Source organism: Rhinichthys klamathensis, unplaced genomic scaffold (assembly GCF_029890125.1).
Source record: "Rhinichthys klamathensis goyatoka isolate OS25496 unplaced genomic scaffold, OSU_Roscu_1.1 h1tg000321l_1, whole genome shotgun sequence".
Classification (NCBI taxonomy): Eukaryota; Metazoa; Chordata; class Actinopteri; order Cypriniformes; family Leuciscidae; genus Rhinichthys; species Rhinichthys klamathensis.
The window spans coordinates 936,989-962,903 of NW_026606837.1; the positions used below are offsets into that span (position 1 = coordinate 936,989).

Sequence of the window (25,915 nt, forward strand, 5' to 3'; positions counted from 1 at the left end):
GAGTGACTGCAAAAGATCCGCAGCAAGACTTGGTGACAACAGGTACTGAGGTTTCAGCTTGCACAGTGAGGCACATACTAAACGCATGCCAGAACTCCAAGACGTACACCACTACTGACCCAAAAGTGGCTCCAATTTGCTCAAAATCATATAAATATGACACAGAAGTTTTGGGATTCTGTTCTGTGGAGCGATGAAACAAAAGGCCCTGTGGATCAGTGGTATATCTGGAGGGAGAAGAATGAAGCATATGCTGAAAAGAACACTGTCTACAGTTAAGCATAGTGGTGGCACGGTGATGCTCTGGGGCTGTTTTGCATCCTCTGGCACTGGACACCTGCTGCCAGGAGAAAGCTGAAGCTTGGGCGTCATTGGATCTTCCAAAAGGACAATGATCCCAAGCATACCTCAAATTCCACCAAGGTTTGGTTGCAGAAGAATTCCTGAAGATTCTACAGTGGCCATCACAGTCACCTGACTTGAACCCCATAGAAAATCTCTGGTGTGATTTGAAGAAGGCGGTTGCAGCACGTTAGAATATTACTCAACTGGAGGCCATTGCTCATGAGGAACGGGCTAAGATTCATCAGAAACACTGCCAGAAGCTGGTGTCTGTTTATACTTCTCGTTTTCAGCAGGTCAACAGCAAAAGGGTGTTCTACTAAGTACCAAAGATGCTTGCCATGAAGGGGATCAATAATTTTGAGACTGCAGAAGTCGTTATAATTTGCATTTTCAGTTGAATTTGGGGAAACAACTTAAAACATTTGTTGTGTTGAGCTATTTTAATTTCTTCTGTTTGATTTGTTCATTGCAAACAGCTGAAAGTCTGTAAATTTTGCCAATAAACCTGATTTGCAATGGGGGTTGAATAATTTCCATTACAGCTGTATATATATAATTATTCTTCCTTACATTGCAATTCTTTTTCCTGTTTGCTACTGCAATTTCAAATTCAGGAGTTGATTTGAAATGTAAAAGGCATCCGCAGTTCAATTTTGAAAACTGCACAATCATAGATTTCTTGTTGTCAGGGTCAAACCTACAACCTTTTAGTTACCAGATCACATTTCTTGCTATTGTGTATAATTGAACCATTAATGTTCCCACAATCTGTACATCATCTTACTTCAGCTTCATTCAGCCTCCTCCTAGGTGTCAGTGAGGTGGCCCATAAGCTGGAACAACTTCTGACCTCCCCTCCCTCACATTGTTTAGGGCTTCATCCGATCACCCAGCGTGTGTATACACAGATCGAAATGATGTGGCCACCCCAGGCCAAGATTTACCCATCTGATGACAAAGCTGTCAGGACAGTGATTGTGAATAAAGATGTGTGAAGTGTGAGTATTTTGGTGATAATCATTAGTCATTTGTCACTGAAGCACAATCAAAGAGCCAAAAATCTTCCTTAAGCAGATGAACTTGACCTTTGATGAATCATGGAGTTGGTTAGCTGGACTCAAATTAAGAATTATTGTGTAATTTTCCATAACCAGTCACTGTTGACCTGTTTCTGTAGGAATAGGCTTAACCGTCCCATAATAAATGAGATGTTGGAGAGATGTTATTGAGAATGTGACTTGTGTTTCTATGCGTTCACTTACTGAAATGATAATGTTATCTTGAGAGCTCTACAGTTGATATCAACATTCTTGAATTTCCAGCCTACTGTGTACATAAATTGAGATCTAGAATTGTCAGGCCAAATTCCCAGTGTCATAACTGTGAAGCATTTGGAGATCTTGTTTTTCTATACTGTTACTTTTTGAAATGATAATGGCTCTGTTTCAAACCCTAGAGCTGAGTAGCTAGACATGTTAGCGTGTCTCATGTGCCCCAAACATAAATGTAAGCAGCGAAATAATGCGTCCTAATTTTAGATTAATTTTATGGCAGCATTATATTTATCCTTTACAGATATTTATCACTGCAAGTGTGAGGGAAAGTTCTTTTCATCAAAGATTATGAGGGCAGATACATAAAAAAAAAAAGATGTGCACGAATAAATAATTTATAATAAACGCTGCAATATTTGATAAAAAAAGCAATCAAGAATTGTCCATTTTGATTATATGGTGACTTTAACGATAAACTCTGCGTTAACGCCCAAGTAATTACCGAGTGTCACGTCATGTGAATTTGCGTGGCATGCTTGAGTGACTGTTAACAGTATTTTGGCTATGATGCTTCCTATGTAGACAGTAGACGAAGTGGCAGCTTGCTAGGTTTTGGTACAGAGCCAGTATTTTCTTGTCATTTTTTTTTCACCAGTATATGGTTATATAGAACTGGATGCCTCTTTAGCTGTAATTGTGTAACTTTCAGTGTCAGTCCACATTCTGAGTCATTTCCGTGTTTATTTGATTTTACAGGTTCTTAAATTGTACAAGGCTCATCCATTAAACCTAAACATTAACTGTAATATTGACCCACCAGTCTCGTAAATGAAATCTGACGAATCCCCATTCGGCCATAAAACCATAATTTTCGACACACAACCTTCTTTGCTTCTTGTTAAAGCTTTTTTCCCTCACTACTTTTACTTATTTAGCCAAAATTCCTATCTAAAATGACTTAAAATGCACTAATTGGACGGACAGAAATGGGTTTTCCGGATCCAAGGTCAGTTCTACATGGTATTGAAGGCGTAAACTTAAGATTAGCAGCTCTGACCATTACGCTACCACCCTCGCAGACCATTGCTTTTTTCCGCTTTTCTTTCTCTGCATATTAGAGCAATTGTCTCCCAGTGAATCTTGGAGTGCAGTCCTGCGGTTCCTTCCTTCTTTCTCCACCTGGGATGCCTCATCTGTGACCAAATGATGTGGTTTGGAGGTTTTCTTCTTCTTTTTTTTTTCTTTTTTTTTTCAGAAAAACAATACCTGCAATATTTAATCTACTATCCCTTGGCCCTCCTCTTTCCTTAATGTAGCACTAAAAATACACACAATTGTTTTACCGTAACGTTCTTTGCAATCTTGGAAGCTTCTTTTGGCCCCCCTGGATACATTCTTGAAATGCAATGGACTCTAACAACATGTTGCACCCACATTTCTTCACTTCTAGCCCATCGCGGCACGGCTGATTGCCGCAGAGCTCAGAGGGGCCGGTAGATGCGATCCAGATGTACTCTGGGTGATGGAGTCCAGAGATTGGCCCATTAAACCCAAGCCCCCCTCTCATATTGGCTTTTATGGGGAACTGTATGATGGCGCTGTCCACATTTTCAGAAGGACTTTATGACAAGCGTAAAAATGGAAGTAGGGATTGACACATCGCTCCATGAGTTGTGGAGTTGCCAGCTTGGGCTCCCAGACTAGAGAGGGCGGCCATGAGGAACCGTGAGCTCAAAGGGAAGGAAAATTATTAAAGGATCCTTTGATGATGCCTTCTAAGATGGCCTGTACTTCCTTTTTGGAGGTTGGCTGGTTGTATTTTATTTTCATCTTTGAAAGGATCACAGCTCAGTTCCTCCTTGTCTGAATGCATTTCTTGAGACACATCAAAAATTTAAACAATTCCAATCAAACCATTGATTTTTGTGATTTAGCAGTGTGATTCATAGCATAATGACTTCTTCAAGGGCTGATTTCATTTAAAGACAGTGGAAAGACTCGTCAGTCTTTTATTTGGCCCTCAGGGACGAAGTCCGGGTCTGCCAGGATCAGTTTGATGGGACTGAAAGTTGATAAAAGCGCTCATCATAAAGACAGAAGACTGGACCCAGGCTGTATCCGGCAGCTGAATACATCATCCCTCTGGATGTCTTCTCCTTGTTTCCATCCCTCTATCTTCTAAACGTTCTTGAGGTGTGGATCCTGCCATGTTTCCATTGTTCTTTAAATCATTCAGCTCTTTTTAATATCTTCAGGTCCAAATTGTCTCAATTTTAACCATGTTTTGATTAGCCAGATCAAACTCGTATTTGTTGGGCTACCTGTTTATGATGCTTGGAAATCCCTCTAATTTGAAATGGCCTTTTTTGATTGTTCAGTTTATCTTTTCAAAATTGTCAGCATTCTTGTTTGTTGAAAATATGATCTTGTTCTTGTTGCTCCAGTCTGGCAGATACGATCTTCATTATGTTACTGTACGTTCTTATTAGGGTTGCACAAAATCTTGATACGAATTTGGTTATTGGCTAATTTATAATTTTATATACATCAGTAAAATAAATATTTGATTTAATTTGTTTGAATATATTAATTATGATTAATCAATCTACAATATACCGTTTTTACAATTCATAATTTTTTCAATGGGCATGTATCAGTCATCGGCTATAACATGAAAATAAATACTTTTGTTGAGCAGAATATTAATATCTATATATAGATCTGAAATTGTTTTCTTTTTATATGTATTTTGATTGACCAACGCAACTTTCAATTTTTTTGTTTAAAACTTTTTTGGTTGTTGTCCAGGACTTTCTTTGGTCTTCAGGTACATTTGACTGAGGGAATTTCCATGCTAGTGCTGCAGTTTTCCAGACTAGCTACGATCTTCATTACGAAGCTACACTCTTTGCGTCCGTCTGGCGTGCGACTGGCTTCGATGAGAGTTAAGGGAATTCTACAGCAGCCTGCTGTTTGGTGGGTGGTCGGAGTGGAACTGTCCAAGAACTGTTGAAAATCTTCCCAGCTACTCAGAATGACCTGCGCTAATGTATACTCGCCGCAAGCCACGGCATATGTTGCGCCTGCCTGTTTACATATCATAATTGATACTCCAAATGTACATAACCATGTCATCCTAACTCTGATTCGTGTTGGTGCATACTCTCTCTCCATTTGTGAACAGCCCATATTTATGTATTAACACGCTTGTATGCACGTTTTCCCACAGTCCTTCGTTCTTTCCGGTGCGCACACTTGTTGTTTCTATCTCCTGCTTTTCTGATCACACATATATGCAACATACCTTTCAGCGTTCCCTCTCCACACGTTGTCGTTTAATTCACCTGGGAAAGAGAGAACATTCCCCATAACTACAGAGTTTTTAATGCAGTTTCAGATGTGGGGATTCATAAATCAATGCTTCTTTTAAACAAACACCTGCCTCCAAACTGTCACTGCTAATGGCAGCACTTGCCGTATAAATCAACCATAGCTGTAACTCCCAATATCATAGAAACGATTACACTGAGCACCTGCCACACAATGCTATTTTAATGGGCCAGGCACAGCCGATAGCCCACGCTGTAACCGTTCTGACATTTTCGGGCTCTCTTTTAAAGTATGCGTGTGTCTTGAAAAGGTCTAAAAGGGATTTGTGGGTCACTTGCTCTGTCGTCTTAGTTTCTTTATGAGCTGGTGTAAGAGAACAAGGTGCATTTTCCCCCACAGCTGCTTAATTAAGACCAGAAACGGGGCCGGAGAACTGGAAGGGAACACTTTTTACTGTATGCTATAGGTATTTATTATGCTATGCATCTGAACTTCCTCGTATATGCCATTTACTGAGTCAAACATTGGTGCTTGTGGAATGTTAGTTTGAATAATAATAATAACATTTCAGACATATTTTAAGATAATCAAAGCAGGAATAAACAAACTAGTGTAAATTACAGTGGTCCTGAAAGTATTTTGACACACTAGACCGCACAATTTTAAAGCAAAACATGTCACAAAAATATCTGTGGGAACTTGATTTGATGATAACTGACTTCACACATTGACTGAAAATCATTCCAGGACCAGTTAGCTCACTTTTTTTTAAGCCACTGGCTACTTCTAGGAGGTCAACGTTCATTTAGAGGATGAGATGGTAGATATGGTACCCTACGCCCAAGAAAAAACTCACATCAACATAACCAGAGTCTCTACTCCTTTTATTTCAGGGTTAAGTTTTTTTTACTGTATTTTTTGCAACAAAAGATATTTAGATGTAATGTAGAATGAAGTTGATATAGTTTTTGTGACTTTGTGAATAGGCGATAAATCAGTGGGAGGTCAGTTAGTCCGTAGAGTCTATTTTAGATTGGTCAAGTCTTGGCTGAGCACCATTACTTTGTCATAGAGCGGTTATACAGAACAAAGAGCTTATGTGCTAATATGAGGTCATGATTCTGAGGTGGTGCACACAAAACCTTTTTGTAATCGTACATGCCCATCTAGTCTCTCTTCTCTTGTGTAGTTAAAGGGATAGTTCACTTTGAAAAATTTTTTTGGTATGTTTTAGCTTTACCTCAAGGGCATCCAAGATCTAGGTGTCTTTGTTTCCGCAGTAGTTTGGACTTCTCTGTGCATGCTCTTTGAGGTGGTGACCATAGACCTGCATTATATGACTGACAGACAAGAACGGTTTGACCTAAAAATATCAAAATTGAAATTACTGCGGAAACAAAGACACCTACATCTTGGATGCCCTTGAGGTAAGCTAAAACATATCAAAAATTTATTTCAAAGTGAACTATCCCTTTAGTTGATAACATCTCACTCCGTAACACCGGGGGAGAGAGAGAAAGAAAGAAAAGATGGAAGCAGTTAGAAGGAAAACGAATGAGAATGTGTCACTGTCATGTTCAATTATCTAAGCTCTTTTTTATAAAGTATCATTCCAGATCAAACTTTGAAAGAAATTTAGGCAAATCTGGAAACATGGAGGATTGTTCTTGCATATGTTTTGCCCCATCACAAACATTTACTGGAAATGTACAGCTCTTTTCACTGGTGACCCTGTTTGTTTGAGGTGGGACAATGATGCTAGAGTTGCTACATTAATATTAGGATAATAGACGTTTTCACCAGAATTACAAGGTTCTGGATGGGACAAATGGGCTCCACAGCACCCCAAAACCTAATGTTTCCTCCTGCCACATCCAAGTATTAAATATGAGTTAAAATGGTAAATGCAAAAAAAAAAAAGCAGTTTCTTTTAAGCAGTTTCTTAACAATACATAAAAGATTTTAACATGTTTATATATATATATATTTAAAACGACATTAAGAGATTAAACTGTTTTCACAACTTGAATACATTTTTATTTTAAGCAATTTCTTACTACAAAAATTATTGGTAACACTTTCTTTGAAGCCCATGCTTACAGTATAACGAATTATAGCCCCATTTATACTTATTTATAAGTATTACTATTCTATAAAAATATTTATAAAGACTCATTAAGACCTATACTGCATTATAAGGACAGTTATAGTTGCATTTATATTATTTTTTAAGTCATGCATTTGCTTTTCAATGAGCCTACTCATAATCCATTATACACTGATTTATAAATGTTTAAATATAAAATAGTTCCAGAGACACTTGTTTGCTGTACCAATTAGTTATCAATTATGTCTTTAATGGCTAATGTTTGCATTAGAGGTCATCAATGGTAATTTTGATTAGTTAAAATCTATATCTCCTCAGCCATATGCATAGTATTGCTTATAGCAGTTTGGAATTCTACTTTAATGTTATACAGTGTTTTTGCTAGTATATAACATTAAAAAATATGTTTTTAACTCTATGTATGAATGAATGATTTCTGTGTTTTTCCCCCTTTTATTTTATTTTCAGCTAAATACATGCATTTGTGATGTGCCTTGTTTTGTGAGACATTTTGTGGGTTGTGAGGTATCCTGCCACATAAGAGTGAACATTTCTCCAGCTCTCACTGTAATCCTCCACATTTCCAATAGTGATAAACACTTCTTATTTCCTATCCATTTCTCTCTCTTTCTCTCCAGTTAACCCGAACACACTTTTTCACATGTACGTACGCACACATACTCGCTTCCTGCCCCCTGTTGCTCTGTTATAATATATTTGACTGGACATTCCCTTGAGGAATTCCTGGTGCTCTGTGAACCAGAGTCACAGCAGTATGATCTCACACACACACACCGGAGAACGCTCATTAATCACTGTTAGGTGACGGTATGTGCACGCCTGCGTATGTTTGTGTGTGTGCGAGTGATTTTTGGCTGGGTTGCTGTCGTTGTTTTTTTATGAAATGTGGTAAGATGTGGCTTTTGAGGATATGATTGGGAACCAAGTGATGTTCGATTCGGGTTCTTGCACAATGCTGACGGAATACTATACTGAAATACCCTGACAGAGTTTCTTGCACTTCTTATTTAGTTGCGACACAAGACTGCTACAGAATCTACAGCAAGAAATGTACATCGTGACCAGTGTAGTCCGATTCCCGAACGAATGACTCTAACAAACCAATTCTTTTTAGTGAATCAAATACATAAAGTCCAACCAGTGTAGTCCAACAAATGACTCTTATGATCCAGTTCTATTTAGTGAACCAAAACCAAACAGTGCAACCAGTGTAATCCGATTTCTGAAAGAATCACTCTTATGAGCCGATTCTTTTCAGTGAATCAGAAACATGCATCACACAACCAGTTTTGTCCTATCACAGAATGAATTAATCTGATTGAGTCAAACACATTCAGTGCAACCAGTGTATTCTTACTTGCGCTACTTAATACCAGTATTTCTGAATGTATCGTAAAATACGGTATTGCTAAAGGTAGTTTTAAATGATTAACAACTAACTGCTTTACATTTATTGCTGTTTTGTTGCCTCCTAGTGCAAATCCGCCACTTATGAGGTTCTATGACTGTTGTCCTGGAAGGCAGCGAGGCAGTTCACTAGGTTTGGGTGAGGAATAAGTTGCAACACTGTACCTTGTTCTGCTCTTTTACACTCAAAGTGACATGAATGGCATGTTGAAGTGTGTGCGTGTGTGTATGTTCAGTCCGTTGAGGGTTTTAAGTATGCACCTGCTTCAAGATTATGCCCCCCTGGGTCTTATGGGTCAGACAGGAAGTATGTGAGTGCGTGTGTATGTCTGTGAGAGACAGAATTGTTAAGAAAGGAAGTACAGGGTGGGGATTTCTGGGTCTGTCTCCACTCTTCCGCGATTAAAAGCACGAGTCCCAGGTGTGACTGACAAAAAGGCCTCACGGATTACAGAGGAACTTCCGGACGATCACTCACACCTCTGGGTTGTAGGTGTCTGCCGCCCGTAGGCTAAAGTCTGTGACCCCAGGCCAGTTACAGTCCACGACTTCTCCTACTGTGCAGTTTTATGAAAATAAAATATGAATGACTCTACGTCGCACGTTCACAATCGTGAGACTCTTATAAATGCATTCCTCAGGTATGGAGTCTTGAAAACACACACGCTGTGTTTTAATAAGCCTGACAGCGCTGTCACGGGAGCTTTGTGGTTAAAGTGGTCATGTTTTTGTTGATCACAGGTGGTTAAGCTGGAGGCTTTTCTGTCCTCTTCTTGTTCTCTCTCTCTCTCTCTCTCTCTCTCTCTCTCTCTCTCTCTCTCTCTCTCTCTCTCTCTCTCTCTCTCTCTCTCTCTCTCTCTCTCTCTCTCTCTCTCTCTCTCTCTCTCTCTCTCTCTCTCTCTCTCTCTCTCTCTCTCTCTTTCTCTCCTTCCCAGTAAGCTCTTAATAACAGGGCAGTAATGTCGTACTCTGACATTAGGGGGGCTGCAGTTATGTCAGGTGTTAGTGGAAGTAGCTTTGAGGAGGGTGCAGAATATTCACAAGTTGTCTTTCTGTCTGTTTGTTGAGCCTTTCCCATCCTATGTTTTTTTCAGAGGGACTTTCCAACTGGGTTTTTTAGGCCGTATATTCCAATAAAATTAATAGGATGTTCAGTTCAGGACGTCTGCTTGTTTTTGAAACGTGTCCATTGCTGCTAAACTGCTAACTGCTAGCGCAATTTGATAATCTCAATATTCCTCAGATATTCAGTTTTTTTCTATTGTCTATTTATTTTATTTATTATTTTATTTTAGCCTTTTAATCTAATTTACTTTGAACCAATGCTTAAAACCTAACTGTAGCCTACTTTAAAACAAAAACAAATCAATGCAAATTTAGTTCTTGTTTTTATTTGTTTTATTTCATACATTATATTATATTATATTATATTATATTATATTATATTATATTATATTATATTATACCAAACCAAACTTTATTACTACTTATTTGGTGCCTTACAAGCACTAACATTTCTTTTTTAGAAGTGCAAATTCAGCTCTTGTTCATATTTTATTGACTAATGATCAATATTTATATTGATGTATTGCTTCAAGAGGATAAAATGATTAGCTAAAAATTAGTGTTGTCCTCATCATAGGCATCCAGTGATCTCTGAAACATGTACCTTATTGTATAGCACTATTTTTATTAAAAAAAAGCTTTTTCTAAAGTCTTACATTCTCCGTAAATGCTTCAATGTGCACCCTTCAGAATTGCATTAATAGTCCAGCGTGTTCATCTGTTGTGCATCTTGACTGGTTAGTTCATTATTCGTTGCTCTGATGTAGACATTGATATTGTGTGCCGTTCGGCCATTTCTGAATCATGATTACGCTTGTGGTTTAAATGAGAACTGACCGAATGAAACAAGCCAGAATGATGATTTTAAGGGATAATAGATTGTGTTTCAGACATGCATTTGAGAAGCGGATCAGAACCAGACCTCCAGAGCTCCAGGCGGTCTCTTAACATCTGCACAAATGTCTTACGTCAGAAACAGCCTGTTGCTGTGCGAAGTTTGTGAAGAGTTTGAAGCATCATCATTGCTCAGTTAACTACACAGGACCCTTAAACACTAAAAGAGTCTGGACTCTGAATGTTGGTTTGTAAATACAGTTATTAGTTTCAGGCTTTAAAGGTTTGGTTAGCTGTTTATCCAGATGACCTGCTGTTTTTTTGTTTTGTGTGAGGTTGTCCTGTGCAAAGTTATGAACTGATTACGACCTCATAAAAAATGTTCTTCACTTTGTGTTTAGTATGGGAACCATGTGTAATGGTTCAGAGGTGAGTGCTGAAACTCTTTCTCATGATGCCTCTGTGCTCTTGTTTGCAGGTTCCCGCTTTATCCCAGAGGAGAGCGTTTCCAGTTTGAATACGGTGTCTATTTGCTCAACAAAAACATCGCCCAGGTAAGAATCTCTCAACAGGTTCCACTGTAAAAATCAAGATGGCTGAATGACTGATTACACAGGGTGTATCTGAAACAGAAGGGATGAATGTTGTCCAGTGAGTCAGTACTTTAAATAACTTCTATGTTGAGATTTTGCTCTCAAAGTTTTCACAGCTGAAGTTCTAGAACTGATGTACCTTGTAAATCACTTGCATTAACGTCATCCAAAAAGAGTTTCATAAGCCATAGCTCAAATCCAATTTCAAGTTTGAGCTTTGATTCAGAATTATACAACATGAATTTAATCGATTTCCCTGGTTAAGTGTAAGATTAACACGCCTCCATGGCTCTGGGAGTGGAATCCAAGCCTCCTGCGCTCCAGCTGTTGCCCCAACTTAAGGTGGTGATGAATAATACAGAATAGACTTCAGAAACAACCAAGCAGGTCGGCCGAATCGGTCCGTCTCTGACCCACGCGAGCGGCACGCACTTTGCTAGAACAAAAACGTAGCTGTGCGTGGTATGGAGTGATATGTAAGCTTAGCCAAATCTGAGGGGAAAACTTATATATCTGTCATGTTTGATATATGCCTCCATTTGTAGTCTGACTGCGAGATGCCCTCCGCAGCTTGTTCTTCATACTGCCTGTCGCCCACCATTTCCATTCTACGTCCCCTTAATCAGAACGAATGTAATGCTTTGCACCTTTGCCAGAAATCTTCATTAACCTTGTCAGTGTTTCTCTGTAGGGCAAACTAATGGAGCTTATCTCGGTGTGTTGACCGCGAGATCAAGCGGTTTTTAAACTCATCGTTTGTGAAGCCTCTCACCCGGAGTCAAGCCGATCCATATGAGCTCAGTGAACTCAACATTTTGAAGCATTTGAGTTGGTTGAGCTCAAACATGGCTACGTAGCAAAACAGATGAGCTATAACCCATTGAATGTTTTGGGCCTCTGTGTTGCACATGTGTTCCAGTTTGGGAGAGAAACTGTCCGGAGAATGCATGACGCTTTGCCCTTGAGTCACGCTACTTGTTATTTTTTTTTCTTTTAGTTTAACTCGCTATCCCAACGGCTAGGCCTGCTGTATATATTCCCCTCTGCAGCTTTCTCGATGCGCCCCTTGCTAATACGAATAGGACTACGGCTGCTTCATCGACCCCTAAATATTAGAAAATTGAGCTTGGCTTTTCCTACCTAATGTGATTTGCGAATAACTAGCCAGCGAAGTGCTGTTTGTTATTTTGTTGTTATTTTTCTCGTGGTCTCTGCCTCTAACTTTTTCCCGTCTGTCCCTCTCGTCTTTAATGCGTTCCGTTCGTTAGACGTAGCCGCGGTGGCTCAGTGTGTCCGGCTGCTGAGACTAAGCAGAGATCGGGTTTCACAGCGGCGCTCTTGTTCTGGAATGGAGGAGATTAAACGTCTATCTTTTATTAAATTGTGTGTGTTTGAAAACGATCCAAGCAGGCAGGAGGGAGAGAGAAAGGAGGGGTGTTTTAGTTGCTTTGAAGCAGCGCTCTGACTCGATGTTGTTTTTATTTAGTCCTCGTGTCATGAGAGGAAGGGAGAAGAATGTCAGGTGGCCAGCGGGGTTTCGCCAGGGCACTTTTGTCTGTGATAGATGAGTTAGGAACCTGGTGATAAAAAAGTTTTTTTTTAATATATATATATATATTGTTTTTTTATTCGTTTTTCTCTGTCATTTGCCGAATACTCCGAATAGACATCTAGTTTAGTTTAAATTTTTGCTTTAATAGTTAGTGACGGTACTTTAAAAGGGTTGAATTTAGAGCATTTTTTTAACGTGCTGTGAGACTGTCACCAGAGAAGTTCTCTGTCTTTTCAGGGAAGTTAAGTCTCTAAATCCATTCCCTTTAAAGCACTGCCGCTGTAGCCATCAAAGCTAAATAAATTCACCAACATCAACAATACATTAAGGCAAGATCAGTTTTTTTGTGTGTATATACAGGCTGGGTTTAATAAGCAATCAAATTGCTGTGTAAAATTAGCCCAACATGTGTTCTGTCCTACTGTATATTTGCCCTTGGACTAAAAACAACCCAAATTGGGTTGTTTTTAACCCAGAGGTTTTTTTTAGTGTAGCTGTTTTAGGGTTAAAAGCTTCTTTAATCTTGACTGCTGTATTACTATGCTGCAAAAGATATTATAAGATGTGAGCACAAAGGTCAAAAACGTCTGCAAAAAAACACGTTCTGTGTGAATGACCTCTAAGAAATGCATCTTATTGGTGTCTCATGACCCTAATCCAATGTAATTATAAAAGGCTTCTTTCGACTAGTTATTCCGACAACCCACATACATGCCAACTGTGAAATTATTCTTAAATCACAACCTTACGTGACTTATTTGGATGTTGTTAGCGAGGTAATCATGGCAGAAGCTGGTTTGTGTGTGTGTGTGTGTGTGAGAGAGAGAGAAAGATATTTAAGCAGTTTTTGTCTGTTTTTGTTGCATTATAGAGCATGTTTACCAATAAGGTCTTCAAACTGAGACTGAAGCTCTAATTTTTTTTAGGTGGTTAGGCTTGGCTAGTGTACTTACTTTGGTTTGGACTTCAACACAAGGAAGACAAGTTAAACATACTGTAAAGAAGAAAAAAAACAATCCCTTTTCTGTTTATGTTAAATAACAACAGTATTTAATTCATTACGCCTCTGCCGAGACTTCCTTCAACTGTCATAACAACATCTGGAATGTTGTGAATTTGGCTTTTAATAGTCATTATGTTTTAAATGTTGTTCATGTTGGCAGCACAACAAACACTCTTGTGCTGCTGTTGTTTAATCTATTTCATATGGATCATTCAGAATGTTGGTTTGGAGATTTGGACACCATACCATTGAGGTCAAACCGTGTTTGAAAAAGTTTCCAAGCTTTCAAAACTATTTAGCATGTATATGTGTGAATTTGTGTGTTGCCTAAGTGGTTCATCTTCCCCTAGATGGCAGAAGCACTGAAGTGACCAACCCTCAGTTGAAGCTCCTGAAGCACCGCAGCACTCTGAGGACGGATTACCTCCTCCCGAGACGCTGCATAAACTGAACGCTGAAAGAAATATTACAATTAGCACTCAGTTGCCAAGCTAGTGAGATATCTTATTTGGCAAGGAGCTCAGCAGGAAGGGCTGTGCTTGGAATTAAACCCAGAGTGGGTTGAAGATTATTGGGGAATTTGAAGTGTAGGTCTAGCATTGTGCCCTGTTCTCTGCAAAGCCAGGAAACCTGGAAGTATCAGCACTGCTCGTTGACCGGATCTAAATTTCTTTCTAATGCTAATATGCATATTTAATTTGGTGCACTCATGATTGTACGTTTGATAAGAATGCTTTGTTTGCACTTGTTCATTCAACGCTTTTGGACTTGTTGAGGTACTGAGAGTTTCCACTTGAGAACCGAGCGGTGACGGTCTTATATAGAAAATTTTATTTAGTCTTCATTTCTAATTTATTTTCAGTTTGTCTTTTGGATTTAGGTCCGGTTTCATTAGTCATTACTATATCATTGTTTGTTTTAGATTCGTTTTAGATTTTTAGTTTTTAATGTTTTTGGGCAGCAAAAGTGGGAAACTGTCATTGAAAATGTAAAAAATTTCCACGCAGTCTAGTGTTATAGCTATCTAGTTGCACAGTTGCAGGTTTTATGGTATACTATCCAAAACTACGATTAATTTATAGCCATTGTTTTCATTTAGCTTTTATTTTAATTTTCGTTCATGGTAATAACACTGGTTAAACACTTTTGTTATTAGTTTTGTTATTGTTTACCCGGTGATGAAGCACTTTCCAACCAGGCACACATACTATAACTGGCAAAGTGTAAAAGAAAAAAGAAAAAGAGCGGAGTAGGAGGTTCTACGCTGCAGTCCAGGATGCATTAAGGAGCAATTACATTTACTGTTGTCTTGCGAATTTTCGTGGACAAAAAACTTGAAATGCATCGATATGAAAATTTTGGCCGATAACCTATAATTCTTTATATTTGAAAACCTATAACCGATTTATTGGCCGATAAATTTGTCAATTTTTATATACTTTTTTTGTGAGCCTGATTAAAAAAAAAAAAAAAAAAAAGTCTCACCATTAAAAGCCATGTCCTAGGCACACAATTATAACGTTCTCATTATAATTTTATGTAGCCTATATGACAGACTTGCGCTGCACATTTTTTCCCCTTTTTTTGAAGTGATTCCAATCATATTTCAAGCAATTCAAAAGCATCATTTCTTATTGGGCCGATAACAATAACATTAAAAATGAACATATATCAGCCGATACAGATATGGTAGCCAATATATCGTGCATCCCTACGAAATACCACCATTTCAATAGGAATCTCAACGGGTTGAACCACAGAAAGCAGCTTGGTTTAAAAGAGTGACTTCTGTATGAGCCGTGCTTCATGCATCTCTACACTATTGACAATAGACCTTTTTTGCCCCATTTCACTGCTATTTCACATTTCAAGTTTAGCATTTGTGCTACAAATGTGATCCGATCACTTGCGTTTTCAACCCTCCTATTTACACCTTCATACCTCTGACATCTTGCGATTGAATCATTCAAGATACATGAATATGTTTCGTTCCTTAAAGTCTTGCAGGTGCACATGAACTCTAGCTGTAAAGAGGTGAGAGATTCTTGGTTGCCATTAGTGTCATGGCTGTTATCTAACATGACTTTTCTGGGATGGAAACCATATGAACTTTAGGTGAGAGAGGAGATATGCATGCAAACACTCGCACGCCTGTAAGTCTCATTTTCATTCACTGTCACACGTGTAGTGAGAGGCTGCTGGTGGTTCCTGTATGAGAAGTTAACTACTACTATTACATACCTGCCTTCCTGTGAGAGCGTTTTTCCTTAATGCGAGAGTTAGCAAGGCCACAACGGTGCTTTGTGAACAAAATCACCTCTGTGTGATTAATGACTCAGGCTAAGTGGCTTTATTTGTGTATATTAAGCAGGAATTTCCATATGTCACATTCAGCATTTACCTCCATCGGACTGTGTACATAACCTCAGAGTGTGAGCCGGCAATGGCTCTCCGTTAGATGTGGTGCTATTTTCTCATACGTGTTCATCTATGAGTGATTTGCTCGCTTCTTGTTTTTTTCCCAGCCCCACTAAGGCTTTAATTCCTTTTTCGTATGTTGTCTTCATTCACGTTTCTTCTTCCTTTTCTTTTTTTCCTGCTCTTGACTGAGGGTTTTCCTCCTGTTTGAATGCATTCTAACATGACTGCGCTTTTATCTTACTTGATTTACTGTGTTCTGTGAAAGAAAGATCAACACAGCGTTGAATGTGATTACCATCATGGGTCGCTAACCGTAAGATGAGTCCAAACACTGAGAGAAACGGAGAGTTTGGGAATCAAATCATGATTTTGAATCCTTTTTAGTTGCATTCCTGAAATAGAGACTTCGATCTAATGATCTGCACAAGCCTGTTGCTGATCCACCCTTCCCTTTGTGTATATATGGGTGTTTCTTCAACTTTGGGCACTTTTATGTCCTATAGGTTGATTTTTATGAACGATAACAGATTTGAACTATTTCTGTTAAAGATTGCATTACAACAGCCTTAGAAACTTTTACCATGCCTGTTTCTTGTTTTAGCCTTACCCTAGAACTAGACTTTCAGCCACTTTCAACTACAAAAATCTGTCTTAAAAATGTATATAAATAAATAAACTATGATAATCTAAACAAAACTAAACAGACTAATTCCATATTTGTGCATCAATGTAAATTTTTTAAAGAAATACTACTGTACCACAGTTTCCACCACACCGAACTGAATGCCAACTCTAAAAATTTGTTTGTGTGAAGTTAGTTGGTGTACTTGTTAACCAAGGACACAATGGTGTCAGTAAAGCATTTCTATTTGTACTCTTGTCTTAGATCCAGACATTACATCTTATACTAAGATCTTATATCTTATATTTCAGTATGTATTGTTCCAAGATGATTTACATAGGTTTTTTTCAAGAACTATTCCATCAGCCAATGACTGACATAATTTCCACCCCACCATGACAACCATGTCAGTATGAAAAAATCAAGGTAAATGTAATTTTTGTTGTTAGTGTTGTTATTGTCCATGATTTCTAATCAGAAATTGTGAAATTATTAACAAAGTGTAAAAATAAAATGTATTTGTCTATTTAGGATACATAAAGTGCTTGCTATGAAATTAGATTTGTGATTTTATTCCAAAAAAGTGTAAAATGTGTCCATCACAGAATGATATACATTATTCAGTAAATAATGTGAGATGTATCGAAAATTACACTGGGGTGGAAATGTTCGATAAAAATAAATCATTTTGTTGAGTAGACAAATGAAGTAAACTAGTCCGAATGTGAAAAGTGTTTATTTTATGCGTTTTTAGTTTCTAATAGTCCACAGGGCCAAAAGTGGTCTTAGTTGAAGAAACACCCACCTCTCAATTCCTAACTCAGTTTACCATTGAAGGCAGCCCATTGAGTCAAAAAGGCTGACTGGTCATATTTACTTATTTACTCTTCCTCCTTTTAATTAAGATCAGACAGGTAAATAAAAGTGGGAGTTGATGAGTGTGAGAGAAAACTCCCAAGAGAACAGCATATTTAGCACAAACTATTCCCAGGCTATCCCAGAATCCTTCCTCCCTGTCCGGCAGACCTGCCTGCGGTGAGTGAGTCAGCCCAACGCGGTGAGCTGGACCCTCCAGAAAAAGCCGCTGTATTGCGTATGCACCTTCCCTCTCACAATGAGAGCCCTTCTCCTGTCGGCCCTCCATAAAAAGCCTCATCTTCACAAACCAGGCTCAGTGAGTCCGTCCAAACCAGCGTTACGCCGTGTTTGTTTGCGTAGCCGTGAACCCTGGTCCCCCTAGTTTCACCGCCAAACCAACATCACTGGGGACAAGAGAAGAACTGGAACTGATCAACTCTTTAAGCAGCTCTCCATCTCTCCCAAGACAGACAGCATCCGCTTTCCATTTCAAGGAAGTTTGCTTTGGTGAACTGCATAATGAATCTTGTTTTCTGTCTTTTAGCCCTTTGAAAGTTCACTCGCTGTACTGGTAATTTTCATTTTCCTATAGAGGAAATCGAAATCCGATTTTAGCAAACATATGTTGGTTATTACTGTACTAAGAGCCACTCTGCCTGCAAAGCAGGCGGCCACGTAATCATCGAAAATGTGGTTTATATTTGAATATATTTAGGTGCCATTTTAAAAGGGTTATGAGTTGTGTCCCAACTATAAAAAATACCACTTTTTAAGCCACTTTATTTGTCACATCTCAACCGCAGAATTGTTTTTGGCAGAGCGTAAACGGGCTGCACTTGCATGCATGGGGGGACCACCCTATGTTCTCAAAAGGGTATGGGAACGAAGCCTGTGGACCCGCCGTCTCCTTATTCAGAATTGATTTATGGACGAGGGAGGGAAAAACGGATTAACGGACTACTGGACTCAACTAGTCTAGATGAAGAGATTACATCCCATTTCACCCCACTGCTGCACCTGACTTGTGGAATTTCGGAGAAAAAGACTGATTATTTGGTTTGTCTCAACAGCTTTATGTAATGGCGCTCCGTGTAATTGCATCGCAGTGCGGGTGCACGTTTTCGCTGTTATCTTAGGAGCGATTTGTTTTCCATAAGTCATCAGGCTTAATAAGCTGAGTTTCCTTCAGGCCTGGGAAGTGTGTTACACCTCATCCATTAGGACTGTACATGCCCACCCAGTCAGTAATAAAAGCCTTCACCAGTTATTCTAAGATAACAGATGGCTGCTGTATTTCAAACCAAACTGAAATTACTGATATTAATGCAGCCAGTGATGAATGAATCTATCACTGGAAAAGACCCAGCTAAATTCTTTCTTTTTCTTTCTTTAAGACATTTCTTTCAAAAACCTTTTTAAAATTCTTACCGACCCAAAATGTTTGAATGGTGTATTGTTAGAGTTTATATAGATTAAACTCTATTTATTTGTATTCACTGTATTTATCTATTTATTTGATTTATTGATACTTTTTTCTTTGTCCAAATCTTCATTGCATTTTGTTCTTCCAGTCATCTTTCCATTTATGTTGCCAAATGTTACTTATTGTTAACTGAAAGTTCTGCTTATTCAACTTATTAGTAATTTTTTTTCTTCTGATGTTTTGTTTGGTTTATTTTTTGATATGTCTGAAATACAATTTCTTCATTCATTTCTTTTTTCCAAACTTTTTCTTAATTATTTCCTCACCTCCTCTCTCCCTCTATCTTTCTTCTACAGTCAATGACTAGATGAAACATTGAGATTAGATCTGATACTTTGGCCAGTATTTCTCCAGTGTTTTTATATGGCTGTGTCACATCACCAGAGGAAGACCTGTGCATTTGTCCAGAATTTGTTGGCGAGCGTTTGCTCCTTTTAACTGTGATATTCTGTTCAGAGACGCGTGATTCAGATGTCCTCAGAGATTCTCAACTTTCTCCTTTCTCATAGCTTTATATATGATCCCGGTTTCTCCTGGCTGATCTCTTGGCAGAACAGCTCATTTTACTAGACTTCACTCTTAAACACAACCTTCTCATACAACATGTCTATGGAGGTTTCCCCTATTGGGTTTGTGTTTTTCTGTTTTGCTTTATAAGATTTGAGTTTAATCCTCATCAGAAGCATTATGGCCCTTTATATTTTTGAGCCAATTGGTTTTTAAATGCAACTTCAATATTATTTGCAAGTACTTTTTTTTTTTTTTTCATTTAATCAAAAACTACACTAGACTGCTTAGACACAGATAAAGTAATTAAAGGACTGCCACTGATGCCCTCTCAAAAATAGGCCCATGTGATGTATACATGTCACAGCTGAGATATATGTTCTAGCCATTACACGGTGGGGCCTTGATTCTTAATTTAAACCTGGCAATTGGTCTGGTTCTAAACTGTTACAGCACATGCTGTTGTGGTTGTTCGTCTGTCTGGTAACATTATGTGTTTTAGCACACACTCCTCCCTTGCTTTTACTACTCCCACTAGTTTTAGCTTTGTGTGGTCTTGCTTCCCCTCATAGCTTGTTTCTGTAGCACCTACAGCAGCCTGCGGAGCGAGCTGGAAACCTCTTGGGGATGCCTTCCAGTACTCATAAAAGCTATATCACACCACAAGAAATTACTGAGCATTTCACCACAAGGAGTTGCCCCCTTCATGCCTATTAATGTAGCGCCCAACAGCCAACTGTAGCTCAAATTTGTGCTCTCTTGACTGGTCTTCCATTTCTAATTATGCATTTCATCATTTACTCATGTCTTCCCAAACCTGTATGATTTTTATTCGTCAAATTGCCACCTTTTGAAGAAATGTAGTCATTACTTATTTAATTACAATGAATGTGGATGAAGCTTTTTTTCAGAAAGTATAATAAAATGAATCCATACCACTATATTCTAAGTATTCTGTGGCCATTTAATAGCTTTATGTGTGGAGCAGACCCGAAAAGTATTTTTCTTGATTTGAATAATGACTTGCATTCTAGGCTGTTTCTCACTCAAAGCTATTTTATGGCTATAGTAGACTTGGAATATAACACACAATTGTATGGACCACAAGCTTGAAAGCCTTAGTCCCATTCATTCTAAATACATGGAAAAGTTTGACCAGTACAATTCTCAAAATTGTCTCCTTTTGTGCTCCAAGAAAAAAGTAATGCAATTTTGAAAGGACATGAAGGTATACAACGACAGAACATTCCTTTAAAGAAAATATAAATTGGCCATAAGACAGAGACCTGGGGCACACCACACTTTCTGCCGGTCGTTCTTTTGATCCAGCTGTAGAAAAGATTCAAAATCGCTTCCTCTTTCCATTTCTTGCTCACTCGTCTATTAGTGGATTCTACATTGGCTGGTGACCCTGACTGTCTTGGTGGGTCCACCAATGAGCTTTTGGATGTGCATAAAGCTCAGAAACAGCGGCTTACTCTTAGCCCAGGACTTCAGCCAACCCAACTGATTTACGAGTGTATCTGGGGCTGTTGTTTTGTCTGTCATTGTCCTCCTGGTAACCCATTCAGCGTTTCTAAGCGAGGAGAGGGGGACAGATGGAAAGAGGGAGTTTAAAAAGAGAGCAACAGGGAGAGCACAGGACCGTTAGCACTCGTCACCTTCACTTGCTCCTGGTTTTATAAGCATACCTCTGGCTAGCCTCCTATGGCTTTATGAAACACTTAAATGGCTGTAATTGAATTTCCACGGTTTTAGGTCAGGAGCCAGGGGTTCGCCTCACACCGCAAAGAGGAGAGAGAGCCACTAAATATATATGTTTCAGAAAAGGTAGTCCCCAGTCTCCAGTGGCCCACTAATGATGCGGGTGTGTCTCAAGGGTACTGTATATGTTTGTTTGTTTACTGCTCTATGGAAAGTGAAAGCTCACAAACAGAAGTAGGGTTTCCCTTGAGCCTGACCGTAAGCCAGAAATTTGCTGTAAGGTAAGCAATACTAGAAGAGCCAATTCTATATTATCAGGTTATTTGAAATTCCAATCACTTTTTTTAGAGCAGAACTTGAATTTATGATCTTTTTGGTGAAAAACTAAGTCCCAAGTCTGAAAATATATGATCTTGAGGAGAATACATATCATACTTTGAGCTTCATACACTGAACTCCAAGTTTTTAAAGAACATGTTCTTTTGAAAGTCTACGCCTGCCAAGCCCTTAGCTCTGCTGACAAGAGCTCTTTACCAAATAAAAATGAAAAAATGTTCTCACAGATGCAAGAAAGAGTTGGCGGACAATCATTGTCAATGACTTAATAGCCGGGCTACTGTTTCCAGCTGTTTTAAAATTTAGAGTGGTTTGCAGTGGTGTGAAGTCTCATTTGGCTCTCTTCTATTTTCCAATGAAGTGTACTTTTTTAAAATAATCGATAACCTCTGCAGCTCCTTATAAGTTACTCTTCAAATACAGTTTTTATAATGACTGACAAATTACATTCAGGGAAAAAAGAAAACAGGGAAATGTGGAGAAGTCGTCATGTAGTCTGCAAGGGGTTTATTAAGTTCCTGTTATTCTCCAACTGTGTTTTGAGTTGTCATCTTATCAAGACAGTGTGGTGACGTAAAGCTGACTGCCATTTTTCAGTGCTGTCATTTGTCTCGCTGCAGGAACAAAGAGACCGCGTGAAAGTTGAGGCTCTGTTCCACAGCTGAACTGAAGAATTTTACAAAGAAAATCTGTTTTGTTGACTATTTCAAGATTACGGTTTACCAATTCACATAACAAAATCCAGTTTATTTACACACAGTGGTCCAACTAACCCAAAAACATACTACTGAGTTTACAAATAGCTTGTGCCCTGGCACTGAGAATGGTGCCAATGTATTGCAAGTGTGTGGTTCCATTGTACATAAAATAAGTTTACCCAGAAATTTAAGTTCTGTCATTTATTCATGCTCATGTCATTCAAAATCTGTATGGCTTTCATTCTTCTGCGGAACAGAAAAATATATATATTTTTGAAGAATGGCTCTGTTTTTTGTTTTTTGTCCATCCAGTCACTGGATCAGTTGGATTTCTATGATGGTGAGTAAATGATGACAAACTTTTCAACTGTGGGTGACTATCCCTTTAACTTGTGTTTTCCTTACTGTACCAGTAACAAAACTCTAGGGGGTGACATAGTTACCTTCAAATGTCTGTGCCATTTAAACCAATCGTGTTATTTAGGTAGCGATCTATGAACATGTTGAAAGTTTACCTAACTTTAACTTGCTCAGCAGGATTCTCTTGAAACTATTGCTCCACTAGGGTGGTTTTCAACCTGAAAGGGAAAACTGACCATAGAAGACGTTAGAAGATGTGTTCTTTGCATTATGAATTGCATTTCATAATGCAACATTTCATTATGCAACAATGGATAAAGTTGAGCTTACTAAGTGTTAGCGTTCACGTAGAGCATGATTCGACCCGAATCTCCGGCTAAAATTCTCTTGAAGTAAAGTGAGTTTTTAAAGTGGTCTAGATTGTCATCACGGTGGTCACAGAGCACATCCGTACAAAGGGAATGTCAATTGGTTTAGAGATTGGAAACCGCTACGTTCGGCTCTCCTCTGTCCCAGCTGCAGATTCCGGGGAAGTTTTATGTGTTTAGGGCAGGAAGACTTGTTGTTCTTCTTAATTCACACCAAACCTTTGTGGGCTATTTTAACGTGTCACGCTTAACTTGCTCTACACATCTGCTGGGTAATTCTCCCTTGATGAAGTTAAACCATCTCCCAGAAAAAAAAAATACAGGAGAAAAAGCTTGATTCCATCTGGTGGAGATTTAAAAAGGATGAGGATGAGGGGGAAAAGAGTGAAAGCCTGATGTTCTGGTAGTTTTCAGACCTGTGCTGGCCATTTCTGAAGCATCTGGGTTTTATTACTGCAGATCTGCAGCTTTTCAATCTCATTTGGGCACAATGGATGAGCTGCTATACTTTGAAGAAGATCTTTGGAAGAAATAGACAATAGTTCAGTTATAATCTAGCTTTCTTCTTCCATCATAATTTATCATTCATTTGGCTTTTTTTTTTTTTTGCTCCTCTATCTCTCTTTTCCATTCCCTCTTCGACTCTCTCTCATCGTTCCGTTCACATTCACGCTGATTGTCACGTTTTTCCGGACTCTCTCGGGGCCTATAAAGTATCACTCCATTAAGGAGGATCATCTCTACCATGCATCCATCCTGTCAGCCTGTATTACTTCGCATGGAAGGGGAATGGATATTTATCAAGGATTTTGAAAACCATCAGTCATGAACTTCACCCCAAGAGCTTACAGAAAGCTGTGGATCTTAGCAATGTGAATGAAGTGTTTGGTGATGGGGTGAGGCCTACCGGTTCCCTCTTCTCCCAGGGCCCCTGTAATGGTTTCACAGCTGATGAAAAAGAGTTAACTGGCCAGTGAAAGTGGCTGTTAAATAAACACCACTGAAGTTTAACAGTCTGGAATTGCTTAATTTGACTCTCTCCCATGCAGACACACACACAAACCTCATGACTCCTGACACCTCTATATCGCTCCTAATTGGTGTTAGATGTCACTCAATAGTTGATAAATCTTTTTTAGTCAGATATGTGATATGAGGCATCTAAATGGCCACAAAGACACCAATTGGCTTTAGCACCAATTACCCTGTGTCTTGTTCTTGTGTGTAATGGGGATAGAGCATGCTCAGCCTTTCAGGCCTATAGACCCTGGGTTGGAAATTTTAGGATGCATATTAAAACATTGCCCAGGAAGTGAAGCACATTTCTTCACAGTAAGTTCAATGTCTTTTTCAACAAAGCAGTATTCTGTTGCCTTCACCGTTTTGTGTGTTTGCCCATTACAACAGTAGTTTTCTTTAAGCTTCCAGAAAGACTTGGCTTTTTTCCCCCTCTGTCTTATACTTTTTCACCTCTAACACCATCCATTCATTCTGTCTCCTGAGGAAGGCTTAACATCCCAGTTATCCAGGCATTTCCTCGTGTTTCTGATGTGTTGTGTGAGCTTTTCCATCATCCTGCCAATTGGACAAATCCCACCTGCAGCCATTAATTCAGATATCTGGTCCTCCCGTTTACATGTTTTTTAAATTTTCAGAAATTCCGTACATTGCTAGAATATTGTTTTTGTCCATATGGTCAATAAACTACAAAAAATGACTACTAACTCAGTTTTACTTGTTTTCCAGTAAAAAAAAAAAACCCTCTTAAAATCGATATAAAATTTATACAGATATACAGATTTTTTTAATACAGAATACAGATTTCTTTGCTTATTTTTCATTTTTATATATGTGAAACGGGTGGGTGGGTGGGTGGGTGGGTGGGGGGGGGGGGGGGGGGGGGGGGGGATCTGCCAGTGCAGTAAGACAAAATACATATTTGAAATACATATTTTCTGAACACAAACCTTATTTCATGCATTGTTGCTTCTCAAGAAAAGTTTTTTTTAGAGGATATTTAGATATTTTAATTGGAATATTACACAAAAATACTCAAGATCAAAAGTGTTTTGCAGTGTAGTCAACAACAGATTGATCTACACATATTTATCATCTAGATGTCATCAATGTACCTAAAATATGCAGAGTATGTTTATACATTTAGAAATAGACTTTCTTGGATTGTTGCTTATTGAACAGAACAAAGGACCAGTGGATCAGTGACCATTTTGTATTTTTTTTATTGATTTTAATAAAATCAGACCTTATTCTTCAATACCAAACACTTATTCTTTTTTTCCTGATATATTTTTCTGTTATAACGGTGTTTAATTATTTAACTAGGTATCTTTCCCAGATATTGTTTTAACACTTGATAACACTTTTAAATGTATATAATAATGTATAATATAAGCAATCATAATGCAAATACAAAACAATTTTTGCCCTTCAATATTGGCCAAAATATCTATAGAACTTCATCCCTGGTTAAAACTCACTTAGACATGGTGCTATAGAGCAGAGATAGAGGAACGTGTTGAGAGAGCTGCAATGTGTTAAATGACTCAAGGAATATGTACTCATTATGCACAGGCTTATTCACAATCTCTTCATTAGTCTGTTCCTGCTCAGAGCTGTTGGCCAAGTCCTGTTTCCACCAATGGCCATTAACCAAATCACCATTAACAGGACACGCTGTGGGTTTTGGCCTTGGCAAGTAGGTGTCAGAAGCGGAAAAATGCAGGACGTTATTCATAATTTGGGACTTTATAGTAGTCTGCTGTAGTTTTTTCTGTTAACCATATTCGCATGGCCTCCTTTTGAATTGCTCTCTGAAGTTGCGGCCAGGGGCGAGAATAATGCCTGACTCTTTTTCTGGCATGGAGTTGATCGGAAGGTTTAGCCCTTAATCTCAGTCCTCCCTCCCTTTTTTCCCTCTACCTGCACCTTTCTTGTTTTTCATGAAGGGGAGAATGGAAACTTTGTCTCTGCCATCTCTAGGTCTGCCCATGAAAATGCCCACATTTG

The 25,915-nt window shown here is 38.6% G+C and overlaps 2 protein-coding genes across 6 annotated transcripts in view; one reads left to right on the forward strand and one right to left on the reverse strand.

The window, feature by feature from the left end:
- Positions 1 to 25,915, reverse strand: part of map6a (microtubule-associated protein 6a) — a 224,641-nt gene that overhangs the window by 112,935 nt on the left and 85,791 nt on the right. The gene's annotated exons all lie outside the window — the stretch shown is intronic.
- The window catches only part of uvrag (UV radiation resistance associated gene), a 106,686-nt gene that overhangs the window by 56,417 nt on the left and 24,354 nt on the right, over positions 1 to 25,915 (forward strand). Inside the window, exon 13 of the mRNA XM_056271541.1 lies at positions 10,862 to 10,937. Within this exon, the coding sequence (XP_056127516.1) occupies positions 10,862 to 10,937 (76 nt within the window). The remainder of the gene's footprint in view (positions 1 to 10,861; positions 10,938 to 25,915) is intronic.